This window comes from Camelus bactrianus, chromosome 2 (genome assembly GCF_048773025.1).
Source record: "Camelus bactrianus isolate YW-2024 breed Bactrian camel chromosome 2, ASM4877302v1, whole genome shotgun sequence".
NCBI classification, from domain to species: domain Eukaryota; kingdom Metazoa; phylum Chordata; class Mammalia; order Artiodactyla; family Camelidae; genus Camelus; species Camelus bactrianus.
The window spans coordinates 65,583,308-65,596,887 of NC_133540.1; the positions used below are offsets into that span (position 1 = coordinate 65,583,308).

At 35.5% G+C, this 13,580-nt stretch overlaps 1 protein-coding gene and 1 long non-coding RNA gene across 11 annotated transcripts in view; one reads left to right on the forward strand and one right to left on the reverse strand.

The window, feature by feature from the left end:
* LOC123616481 (uncharacterized) overlaps window positions 1–13,580 on the reverse strand; it is a 126,094-nt gene that overhangs the window by 31,649 nt on the left and 80,865 nt on the right. The window lies entirely within an intron of this gene.
* The window catches only part of EMCN (endomucin), a 90,867-nt gene that overhangs the window by 21,037 nt on the left and 56,250 nt on the right, over window positions 1–13,580 (forward strand). For all 10 annotated transcript variants that reach the window (XM_045515738.2, XM_045515734.2, XM_045515732.2 and 7 more), the window contains one exon: window positions 12,501–12,632. In XM_045515738.2, the coding sequence (XP_045371694.2) occupies window positions 12,563–12,632 (70 nt within the window). In that variant the 5' untranslated portion in view covers window positions 12,501–12,562. The remainder of the gene's footprint in view (window positions 1–12,500; window positions 12,633–13,580) is intronic.

Sequence of the window (13,580 nt, forward strand, 5' to 3'; positions counted from 1 at the left end):
ATAATGCTTTCAAATGTTACAGAAGTCTCACTAGAGATAAGAAAAGTGCCAGGAAAATAGAAAATATCCCATGAATTCTTCCCAGATTTTAAAGTGACCCTATACCAAACAAAAAAAACTCCATAAATCCAGGTTTATCCAGCATTTAACACTGAGTTCACAAAAGAGCAGAACTATCTTTACAAATAGTAATAAAGCATGAAGAATAATGATTCACCAAAAAATTGAAACTCAGAAATTTTATTTCAATATGAAGTTTCAACAGTAGATCATATGTTCAATATAAACATTCTATTTACATTCTATTTTTAGCCAGTGGTAATTCTATTTAAAATGATAGATTAATTATAATATTTTGAAGATTCTGGCTATTCAGGAAAAACTTACTTATGTTTTATGTTTAGCATATAATAAACAGTTAATAAGTGTCTATTATCAAGTAGTGGGAGAGACACAGATGAATGTTAATGCTATCTAGAGATTTGCTTGAAAATTGATTATTCTGGTATATTTTACATAATGAGTCTAAACTAATAAAAATGCTTAGTTATACAGAGCACCATATTACTTAGGCATTCTGGATTAAAAAAATGAATTACATATTGATAATAATGAGAGTTTACACCTATTAGTTTTCTCTTATTAATATCTCTGTTAGAAAAGTAAATTTAATTGTTCTGGCAGGAATTCATCTTCAAACCCAGAAAAAATCAGTTTACAAATAAATGTCAACTGTGATCTAATGGTAGCTTTCACATTTAGAAAATGTTTTATTACTTAATACTGGTGATACCTCAAATTTAAGTAATTATTGCTGCTGCACTGAAGTGCTTATGCTATAGCTCCAGTCCGTTTGTTCTGATTATTCATCCCGCCATGTCTGTGAAGAAAACAATTTATAGCCAACTCTAGAATGATCTGCTATAAAACAAATCTGCAGTTATCTTCTGCCGCAAACACATACTCATGACTCAGCAAATTTGATTCGGAATCTAGTAAACAGCACTTAATAAAATAAGAAAGTAATTTTATATAACTCAGATAGCACTTGGTTATCTCCACCTTTAGCATAAAAATATGTTCAGACTGAAGATTTACTCTCTGCTCTGGAAAAAAGCCCAATGCCCCACATTTCCTCAAATCCTTTCGATGGAGGGAGGATTAAGTTCTTATGTTCACCTTTCTTTCCAGCTTCCTGCATCCATCAAATCTTGTACTCCCTTTGGTTTCCGGGGACAGTTTCTTTAACTCTGACTGGCAACAACCAAAATGGAGTTTCCCTTTCTTTCATGCAAGCTCAGAAAGACCCACTTAACTAAAGCCTTGCTGGGTAGTTGCAGGCTTCGTGTGGACAGCTGACTTTACTGAAGGGAGGAAGGTTTCACAACAGGGCGGTGCAAAGGTAAAGATGAATTTAGGCATCCCTGTTCTTAAGTCTTTTTGATGCTTTACCTTCTCTCTCGGCCTGTTCTCTCTCCTGTTCTCCACGTCTTCTGCTGTCACAATCTCAAGGGTGAAAAATAACAAAACTCTTCTATTTTCTTGGGCAGAGCAATTCAGTTCTCTTTGCATCTTTCTCTTACATTTCTTACAGTTTTGGACATCCTTTTGAATTCCCAAAATCACCTCTTGTAAGTGTACACTTGATCATTTCTTCTTAGATAAGAACAAATTTTCCATCCTAGTGTTCATCTTGGTGTTTGGGAAGGGATTTTGGAGTTGTTCATTCTTCTAGTTAAAATTGAACAATATTATACAAGAGGGCACTACTTTTAAATAATGAGACTAATTTGAGTCAACTGAGAAGCAAACATACACGGTTTCCTTCTTATTCTCCTTCTCTTTAAATATGGGCTTTCCTGATTTCTTCCCCTGTCAACAGAGCAGATATTTCCCAATCATGCTTTAAAAACATATTCTGTAAACGTGTCTGTTGCCTACTATTAAATAACAAAAATCTGTTGCAATGTTCAGTGTAAGCTCTTTCTTTTTCCAAAGGCTGCATCTGTCCCACAACATGCAGAATTATTTTTAAATGTGTTAGATTTAATTAACCCACCACAAGTGACTCCTTTGATGGCATCCTAAAGGAATGTTCAAAATATTTTAAATTTGGAAAATCCACCATATAAAAGCAAGTCTTCAACATCAGAAAGTAGACACCATGACTTCTCTGTTCTTATATAAATACATGAGAAACTCCTACTGGGCATGTGGTTCAGAGCAGTTTTTCCATCTCCATTGTGGAGAAACTGGAGAAACATTCACAGGAAGAAAAAGTGTGCTTTTGTTCTAGCATTTAGAATTGGCACGTATTAGAAATAAGGGGCTATAAATCCCCTGCTCTGTAAGTCTTTGCTTGTTTGTTTCCAATTAAAAATTATGAGTCATGGGTGGTTAAAGACTGTCCCTGACTATTTGCAGGGAGTGGATCAGACAAGATATCAAATTCTGGCTCAGTTTGTGATGCTACACAAAGCCATCAGTCAAATTAACAAAATTGTACTTTGATTGATGTACTAAAATCCAGAACGAAGTGGTCCCCCAATTTTTTGAAGATAAAGACGTCACTTATATGAAAATTGTGAACTCCCTTTCCAGCAAGATAATAATTGCACCCACTAATGGAGAAAACAGAATACTGCTAAATATTTAACACTTTTTACAGATTGAGCCTATGCAACATGTAAAACTGCTTTCTTCTACTACATGAAATGAACTTACAAGTTTTATTTATTCTATCCTGCAATCTTTCTGTTGTGTTATTATAATTTCTTGAAAAGAATGGTATGAAAATATTAGAAAAAGAGAATACTAAAAATAATTGATAAAATCTGGTAAAGTGATTGTCAAAGTCAGGACAGAATTGGGAGAATCAGGTTATGACTTAGGGAAAAGCTTGTTTTTTCCAGGAAGACTTCAGTAGCTTGAACCTACTGACTATGTTGGGCATGGCTCTGTAAATAGTTAAGTATTTAGGGGCAATATAAATAAGAAACATAAATTTGTCTAACCCGATGGTAGAATTCTAAAATGTATTTCATTTCACTGAAGTTTTTTTTGTATATATGTTTTTTATTGAAGTATAGTTAGTTTACAATGTTGTGTCAATTTCTGGTGTACAGCATAATGCTTCAGTCATACATGAACATTCATGTATTTGTTTTCATGTTCTTTTTTACCATAAATTACTACAAGATATTGAATATAGTTCCCTGTGCTATGCAGTATGAGTGTGCTGTTTTTCTATTTTATATATATTAGTTAGTATCTGCAAATCTCAAACTCCCAATTTATCCCTTTCCACCCCCTTCCCCCCGGTAACCATAAGTTTGTTTTCTATGCCTGTGAATCTGTTTCTGTTTTGTAAATAAGTTCTTTTGTCTTTTTTTTTTTTTTAAGATCCATATATAAGTGATATCATATGGTATTTTTCTTTCTCTTTCTGGTTTGCTTTACTTAGAATGACAATCTCCAAGCCCATCCTTGTTGCTGCAAATGACATTATTTTATTATTTTTATGGCTGAGTAGTATTCCATTGTATAAATATACCACAATTTATTTATCCAGTCATTTGTTGATGGACATTTAGATTGTTTCCATGTTTTGACTATTGTAAATATTGCTGCTATGTACATCGGGGTGCATGTATCTTTTTGAATTAAGGTTCTCTCTGGATTTATGTGTAGGAGTGGGATTGCTGATCACATAGTAAGTCTATTTTTAGCTTTTTGAGGAATCTCCATACTGTTTTCCATAATGACTGCACCAAACTACATTCCCACCAGAAGTGTAGGAGGGTTCCCTTTTCTTCACACCCTCTCCAGTATTTATCGTTCATGGACTTTTAAATGATGGCCATTCTGACTGGTGTGAGGTGATGCCTCATTATAGTTTTGATTTGCATTTCTCTGATAATTATCAATATTGAACATTTTTTTCATGTGCCTATTGGCCATTTGCATGTCTTCACTGGAGAATTGCTAGTTTAGGTCTTCTGCCCATTTTTGGATTGGGTTGTTTGTTTTTTTCTTATTAAGTTGTATGAGCTGTTTATATATTCTGGAAATTAAGCCCTTGTCAGTCTCATCTTTTGCAAATATTTCCTCCTATTCCGTAGGTTGTCTTTTTGTTTTACTTATGGTTTCCTTTGCTGTGCAAAAGCTTATAAGTTTAATTAGGTCCCATTTGTTTATTTTTGCTCTTATTTCTATTGCCTGGGTAGACTGCCCTAGGAAAATATTGCTGAGATTTATGTCAGATAATGTTTTGTCTATGTTTTCTTCTAAGAGATTTATATTGTCTTGTGTTATGTTTAAATGTTTAAGCCATTTTGAGTTTATTTTTGTGTAAGGTGTGAGGGAGTGTTCTAACTTCACTGATTTACATGCTGCTGTCCAGTTTTCCCAACACCATTTGCTGAAGAGACTGTCTTTACTCCATTGTATGTTTTTGCCTCCTTTGTCAAAGATTAATTGACCAGACGTTTGTGGGTTTATTTCTGGGCTCCCTATTCTGTTCCATTGATCCATATGTCTATTTTTGTACCAATACCATGCTGTTTTGATTACTGTAGTTTTTAATCAGGATAAATTCTAGTGTAACCCAGATGTTAGCTACACCCCCACCTTTTATATGTATTAATGTTTTGTTCTGCACAGAAACTCTATAGGTTATGTTTCTATGATATTAAAAACAGAAGCTAAAGAGATTAAATGATTTGCGTAAGGTCACATAGCTGGTAAATCATTGGGCCTGCACTCAAACTGGGCAACCCGGTCCTGGAGACCTGTGGTCACCTACTCCCTACACTACACTGTCCCTGCTTTATTCCTTCCCAAGATAATTTTTCATTTATTTAGTGTTTTTTTCTTGCATTCACAGGGAACACTAAATATATACACTAAAAAATAATTTGATGCAAATAAAATAAAGAGGGAAAAATAGTTCTCTGATATGATCAAGGTAAGGTAATTGGTGATTCTGCTTTAAAAATGAGACCAAATAATAATACATTTACCATATCACTGTTGCTTTACCTCAAAACAAGAAAAAAAAAAACAAAAAAACAAAAAAACGCTAGCATTGCCCTAAATCTAGAACCAGTAACAAACATAGTGAAAAGGATACTAAAAAAAAATTGTATCTTAGAAAGCCCTCCATAAACCCAGAGAAGGGACAGAACAGTGCTGGCTACTCCTCCTGGGACTGAGAGGGCCCCCAAATTGATCCCCTTGCTGAGACAAGCCCCAAGAGACTTGCTTGTAAAGCTTGCTGGTGCCATCTCGTTTCCCTGGAAGATGCATTCTGAGCTGCAGAGCCACAGCTCCTGTCTGGGGTCAGGGCAGATCCTGGTAGGAGGGATCTCGGGGTGGCCAACTGAAAGCCCAGGGGTATGGCCAGGCTGCCCCTTTCCCCTGCTGTTGCCACCTCCAAAAATATTAAACACAACCTGTGCCTTTTTATACCTCAAAGAGCTGAAACTCCTCAAACAGTATACAAAAAGCCCCCTTATAATAGAGTCCACAGTCTCGAATAGCTCTTTATTATGGAACATGACTTTTAAAGAATCACAGTTATCTTGTGAAGGAAAAATGCGTGCATGGCCCATAATCTCAACCCTGACACCTGGGTGAGTGGAGGAAATTTGCCTTGTGAGCCTCCGCCCGTTTGTCAGCCAAAACACCTCAGGGCCTCAGGTTCATTTTGCAGATATTTTTGTTTTCTGTTTAAGAAACTCACCGATGTAAGGCTGGCTTCCTGTCCTCCCCCGAGGGGCCAGGTGGCTGAGACACCTGTCCCCGCTCCAGCCCGCCAGGCCTGGCACGCCCTCCCCACCTCACAGATGGCTGGCAACCTGAGGAGATTCCTCTTTTGAGCACAGCTAACTCCCACTTCTCTGCATATTTTCCTCTCTGTGAGAGATGAGATTTTCCTCTAAAGTATCCCCCAAATTCCTAGGTGGAAAGGTAAGCATTCTCAAAACTTTTGTGCTTGCTTCACTCTTTCGTTAGCCTTAATTGAAAAAAAAATAAATTTCAAATCCTGTTTCAAGAGTTGCCACTTGCTCTGATGTTTACATTGAAAATAGGATTTTCCTGTTTTCCTCTCCACAAAAATTCTGCTTTTAAGTGTCTAATGTCATCAATGACCCTCTCAGACCCAGGGTTACATAGCCTCTGTTTTAGTTGGCACTATTGACTTTCCCTTTCTATTTGAATATTTTTCTTCCTTTTCTTCCGTGAAATATTTTTTCTTTCCTTGTTGTGCTCAATTCTCTTCTTCCTCTTGAAATCTTGAAATCAAGAAGATGATTCTGATTATTCCAGACAAACAGAGAGACATCACCTAACATTGTATAGAACCAGCTGTGCATAGTATTAATTAGCATCATTTTTTATATGATGCCTTAGCATAACCTGATAGTTGTTTCATATATGTATAGCTTGAGTATCAAAATAAACTCTTAAGTTCCTCTCAGAAAAACGTATTTTTAATTTTTGCTTAGCTCTTATTGAAATGGATGCTTAATAAATGTTGATTGAGGTAAATAATTCATAGGCTAGTAAGTTACTTACACATTTCAATTAAGATACAAAAATTTTAGATCAATGAAAATAGAAGTCATCGAGAATACATCATCACACAGTAACTGTTGTTTTCTTTTTAATTGAGAAAAGTTAACTGTATTTAATTTGGTTGGCAATGAAGCAAAGTGACCTTTGCTGTGCCAAAAGACAAGGATCACTATTAACACAAAGATGTGTTGATGTGACGCTGACAACCAAAAGGAGTTGGTGCCTTGCTGTTCAGGAAGGCTCGTGTTTTGATGGGAATCTTGAAGGTGGTACCGTATTTTATTTATTTATTTTAATTATATTACTATATAAATATATTTTACTTTTATATATAAATTTGTAGTGTACTATGTTGTATATGTATATTTTTTAGTCTATTTTTAATGTGTGAGGGAAAGTTGAAATTTTCAACTTAAATTTTGCTAATTCACTGCTACTCCTTTGCTGACAAGATACAAGGTATATGTTGAACGAAAATTACAATGCTAGCAATTCCTGACAAAGTACTGTGGAAAAGGACTTTCTCACTACGTATAATGCCCCAATTTACGCATTGCTATCACATGCAAATGTAAGAAGTGGATCTATATTCATCACAAGCTGGGATACATAGGGCCTAATATCCACAAATAATAAGTGAAAATTGACAGCTACTTCGTTTCAACATAAAACCTGTATAAAATTTCTAAAAGCCCATGGGATGGCATAAATAACAAGTGGCTTGCATGAAGACAATGTGAAATAGTAGGAATAATATGTTATAAGCTATTGAAATACAAAATTATCTACTTTACCTTGAATTCCATGGATCAATTGATCTCGATAATGAAATTATTACCTAATAATGTTACTTTGAGGGCTTATAAAATAATTTTGTAATTAGCATTTTGAATATACTGTAATTATATATTTCTAAAGAAACCGTCCTTCTATTCCCTTCAAGAACTTGACCTTCTTCTGAAATTCTGTTTATGGTTAAAACTGGCAAAATAAACATTTTCTCATATAGTTCGAAGGGAAACTTCAGCACTGTCTCTGTCAAAAGGGCATTCCACATACTCAAATAGTAGAATCAGGAGAAACAAAAAAGGTTTTTTATATAATAAAGATTTTTTAAATGTAATTGGGGATCAAGGGAACTTTTAACTAATTGGTGTTATGATCTTTTGAAACTACATTAAACTCATACATTTTCTAAGCTTTAAAATGCGGGGATTCTATCACATTAAGATATATTTTTTAAAGTTCTTCCAGGTCTCAAGTGCTCTAATTTTAAGTTACTGTCATTCAGTGTTTGTATTGATCTAGAAAAAGTAAGATCAGTCTTCTTTAGTAGTGGATTTTCAGTGGACTTTAGACATAGACTAGGTAGGGAAAAAGATCACCAGAGAAGTTGCTGTTCATTATGAGTATGAGTGAAATTCTAACTTACAGACTATTTGTGAGTTACCTAGAAATGTAATTACAAAGCAAGTCTAAGAAGGTTGGAGTCGATAACTTGATCATTTGAAAACAGGAGAAAATATGATACTTGATTTCTAGCCATAAAGTGAATTCTCCAATTTCTTGAAATTGTTACAATTAAAATAGTTATTTTGTTAAAACCCCAATAATGCTTCACCCTTTCATAACATAGGAAACTGGTGCTATGGTATCCCTCATGTGCTCTCAGTTGGAGTGTGTGGGTAGAGGGTGGAATCAGGACAAGATGCCATCTGTTTCTCTTACAGCATCCCAAGAGCAGCACTATCTGGCTTGGCACAAGCAAAGCCATGAAGCGCAGGTCTTGTTAAATTTATCTTTGATCATTCTGGAGATAAAGAGAGGAAAAATGCTACTTCACCATGTCCTGTGAAGACAAAACGATTCAGAATAAATTATTTTCCTCAATAGTGTATTATGAGATCAAATCAGACCTAGAAGCAATTTACAGATAATACAGTAAAGCGTAACTGGTGGTTAGTTGTATCCTGGTCAATAAAACTTTCAACAGTGGTAGTTAGAGGAACTAATTCTTTTTCTACCGTATCAGAAGAGAAAGTTCCTATCTGCAGAATTTTTCAAACTGAGTAAATCTAAATTTTTATTTTTCAATTTTAAATAGTTTTAAAAGATTGAAAACATCCTTTAAAGCTTTAAGTCTAATATGAAAACATTTTATATCTGTGTTTATGTATGTGTATGACAGAATGAATGCTTGTTATTGATAAAAAAAAAAAAGGGTCATGCTTTGTCTCTTTCCTCATCCTAGGTACATAGGGACAAAGCATCTGTATATCTAATCACTTCACCCTGTTAATATCATACCCTGTCAAAGGCAGAAAGCAGGTGCAGCAGGGGCACGTGGCTTTGCATGGAGCTACCTTCCTGTGGCCAGATGTCTGATGGTTAAAGATATATACTATGGAGTCAAGGGTGTCTGGACTAAAATGCCAGCTGTATCACTTCCTGGTGTATAATGTGGGCAAGCTGCTTACCAATTTTGAGCCTCAATGTCCTCTTAACATGATGATCTTAAAGGGACTGAGCATTGTAGGGTCTTTCTTAGGCTTAAATGAGATAGTCCACAGGGTACTTACATGTTACCTGACACATAGTGACAATCAGTATTTTTAGGGGTTGTTTGCCAGTCCTTGCCAAAACAGGGAATTCTCTGTTGAACAATTTGAAGAGCTAATAATGGAGACATTAAGTGCATGCTAATGGGCTAAGATTTTACTTAGGGAAATCAGTGGCAAAATGTGTAGAAGGAAGGTGAGGAGGAAAAGCCTTACAGTGCATCTTAATCTTACCACAGAAGTAGCTCAAAGTTTGCCACCTCGTAGTTTGCCTGCAGTCATTTTACAGGTGTGAACTCACTGATCTCACTTGATGACTTGAGGAGGGCTGATGACATTAGTAAACAGAAAAATGGGGGTTGCGGTTGAGTTCAACTGGTATCTTTTCCTTCTCTGCCCCACTCATTTCTCCATCATTTTCCCAACAGTAGAATTTCCATTTAATCACTTCTCAGGGCTCCCCACTGACTTGTAGATAAGGTCCCAAGTCCCTGGCTTGATGCTCAAGGTCCTTTATGATCTGGCCTCCAGAATTTTACCAGACAACGTCCATCATGTCCTGTCATGGCATACAGCAATCCAGCCAAACAGAACTGGTTATAGTCCTCTCAAATACCTCTCACTCCCCCACTTCAGACCTTTGCCCAGGCTTTTTCCTCTTCCTGAGTGTACACATCACTTACTCTTCCAGCTCCAGCTCCTATGTCAACTCTCTCATGAAGTTTTCCTTGCTCATGCCAGTAGGCGGTCATCTTTTATCTTATCAACTCTTGCCCCAACTATTTTTTGTCCCTTAGCTTTCAAATTTTTTTAGCTGGAATCATAATAAGAAATGTATTTTGCACTGACACACATTTTATTCAAATACACACACACTCTCCTAAACAAAAGTTTCATGAAACAATACTAGCCCTCATTAGTTGTAATATTACTCTAATACTGTCTCTTTTCTCTTTCATTTGGCAAAAGCTCTGACTGCAATCCATTAAATAGATTTAAATTACTCTTTACTTGCATCATGGCCTGGAGTTTGAAAAACACTGGTCTGCACAACTCATACAGGATATTCTTTACTTTTGATTGTGTGCAGGCATTATGTTCCCTTCCAGAGGCAAAGCTGGGCAAGGGTGATGTGATGTGGTACAACATAGCGTCTTTTACAGTATCTAACTGTGCTTTTTATATTAGTTACCCAATAAGTGTGTGTGGAAGCAAAAACAGGCAAGAAAGAAGGAAATAAGGAAGTAAGAGAAGGAGGCAAGAAATACGATAAATATCTCTGGAAATGTTGATTATGCTCAGAAATTAAGGTTGTTGCTATTAAGCAAGTCAACAGATAGAGATCATTCAAGTTATTTGCAGGTTAGAGTTTCAGTCCAAGTGGGATATGCTTCTTTGAGTATCTACTCCCTCAACCTCAATTTAACCTTAGAAATTAGTGTTACATCATGGACACTAGGCCAAAAGGAAAGATAATGAGAACAAAATGCCTAACAGAGCAAAGGTAACCTCGTGCATGCTGTGTTCCTTTCCCTGCTGCATATTGCTGGGGGCGGGGGGTGCGCTGGGGGAGTGGAGGAAAGTAAGACCAAGGTGTGAATTGTATCTCGAGGTGAAAAAAGCTTTTGACTTGATTTCCGTAAAGCCTGTGAAAAGGCAGTTCTGTCATTCCCGTCTGTGCTGAACACTCTGTATGCGCTGAATACCTCAAGCAATTTCTTGTACTGCCTATAATAAACAAAGTCAGCGCTAATGCTTCCAAGCCTGTCAAGTCTGTAAAATGAAACAGGAAGTACACTCTAGCTCATGACATCTGAAATACGGCTTTTCATTGACTTGCCAGCTTATTGCCTTTTCTCAGATTCAAAATTTTGGATGAAATTTAAATTTGAGAAGTCATATTAATGACATACATTTACTGTAATGACATACCCAGTTTGGGATTTGAAAGTAAGTCTTTGTTACTCAAAGTCCATCCTCTTAACTAATGTCGTACTGACTCTACATACAGTTGACCCTTGAACAACGTGGGTTTGAACTGCTTGGGTCCACTTACACATGGATTGTTTCGATAGTGTATACTACTGCTCCACAGTCTGAAGTTGGTTGAATCTTTGGATGCATAGAAACTTTTAATAGGAAGGGCTGACTATAAGTTATCCTCAGATTTTCGAATATGTGGAGGGTCTGCACCCCCAACCCTCAAGGTATTCAAGGGTCAACTGTTCTGTATACAGATGAAGTAACATCATAAAAATAATGCTTCCCATGAACAGGAATACTTTTCCACATTCTTTGTAGACATTTGTTTGCTGTTTTTTGATCTTCAACTTAACAGTGAGTATACAGAGACAAGTCCAACAAATACAGGATTAAAAAGATTATACAATACCAATAAGTTACAGTAATATTGTGTGAAACAAATCTTTCCACCGATCACTGAGTATTAAGTCCTATGTACTGCACTTTGAAAAAAATAATATTGCAATGGAAATTTTAAGAATTATAATAATTTTTTAAAAATTCTAAGATGTTGACTTTCTATTGCCAAAAATTATTAAAAATAAATATATGATATACATAACAATGTATAAAATGTATCACCTTTACTTCTGTGTTTTTGATTATTACAATTGAGAGAAATAAATCATTTGAAAACACAGATTTATGGTGGCTCCATAGCCAAAAATGAAGATATGTTGCAATTGTTGAATTTCTTTAAAATTTATTGTCTTTTTGGAATATGTATATATATAAGTAGTATATATGTATGTATACATATACATATGTGTAGAGAGAGAGCAGACAGGAGAGAGAAAGAGGAAAATGCTATATACCAAGAAGAGATGTACTAATATGACATTTTAGTACTTAGTAACTTTAAATTAACATACTACAAAAACATTTAGCAGAATATCCACTGCCTAGAAAATGCCTATTTAATTATTTCATCTGACAATGTTCATTTAGTTGGCTTAAGAATATTGTTAAATTTCACATTTACACGTTTACTCCTCCCCAGTTCTGTCAGATATTATTTTACTACGGAACCACACATGGCTCCTGCCAGCCATCTTGAAAATTCATGCCATTGGTGAGAAGTAGATGGATTTAGTGAATGAATACTGAACTCAAGGCTGAATTCATTATAATTAGAAAAATAACTCCATTGTAAATCAATTATACTTCAATTAAAAAATTAAAAAGAAGAAAAGAAAATTAATTCCAAACCCATACCCTGCTGCAGCAGTATATATACAGTTTACTTTATACTAGTCTAGTCTGTTGATTGGCAAAATAAATGTAAATTTTAATGTAACTACTTTAACGCAATTTACTTTTTTCCCCAAATCAAAAATACAGAACCTCCTGCTTCATCACCATCGACAAACTCTACAATAACCTCTACAGTAACCTCTACACCCATGCCAACATCACGTGAGGTGACATTGACAAGTCCTGCTGGGAAATCAACAGGTGGAACGACTCCTAAAGGTAGGATTAATTCTTCATGAAATTTACTCTAAATTTAGCAAATAAAGTTAGTAGCACCTTTATTATTTAATCATAGGAAAATAATTTGGGATCTTTTATCTGTTGTTTGGATGGTCTGTGCTATTTCACTATTTTGAAATTCATGTGTTATTTTGTGTTGACTACAAAACCCTGAGATCACAGTGGGTTTCTTTGATTACATCCCTTTGGATTACTTCCTGTTTGAAAATGATCGTAGTGTGAATGTTACATATACAAAGTTTATTTTTAGAGAAAAAAATGATCATTCCTCAGTCATAAAAATACCTTTCTAAATATTCCAGTTCTCCACTTAAGCAGCACAGCTAATAAGGTGAAACTTTATTAATAACAGACTGATTTTATTAGTTACATTAGGCTGATAATAGATTTAATTTATAAACCTCAGTAGCAATGTCATCATGATTGCTACTGGACTGAGTGACAACTGTATCATATTTTATGGCCCTTGGTATTAAAGGGATGGCCTTATTATCCATGAAAATACAATGAGCCATTAGGATCAGTCAATTAAAAACTTCAGGGGTTATCAATTCTGTGCAAACTGCATTGTCAATCCTGCAACACATAAAATGAGGCATATCATTCAGGTCTAGTAATCAGCGGAGGGGGGCAACAGAAGTGTTTATGGATTGCCTATGGGCAGAGACCTGGTTAGCAGCTGAGGTCACAGAAAGATCTGAAAAACAAACACCCTAATGAACTGACATTCCCACTGCTGACTTCCTTGCCTCTCTATTCTTCATTTAACTTTTGTTCTAAGACATGCAGATGACTGATGAGGGCTAGCTCACTGGACTCAAATGGGATGGTGATTCATGGAGAAAAACGGTGTTATGAATAGAGTCCATTATTTCTGAAATGTCTAATTCTAACGTGAAGACAAACCAATTCTCCTTAGAACTTCTC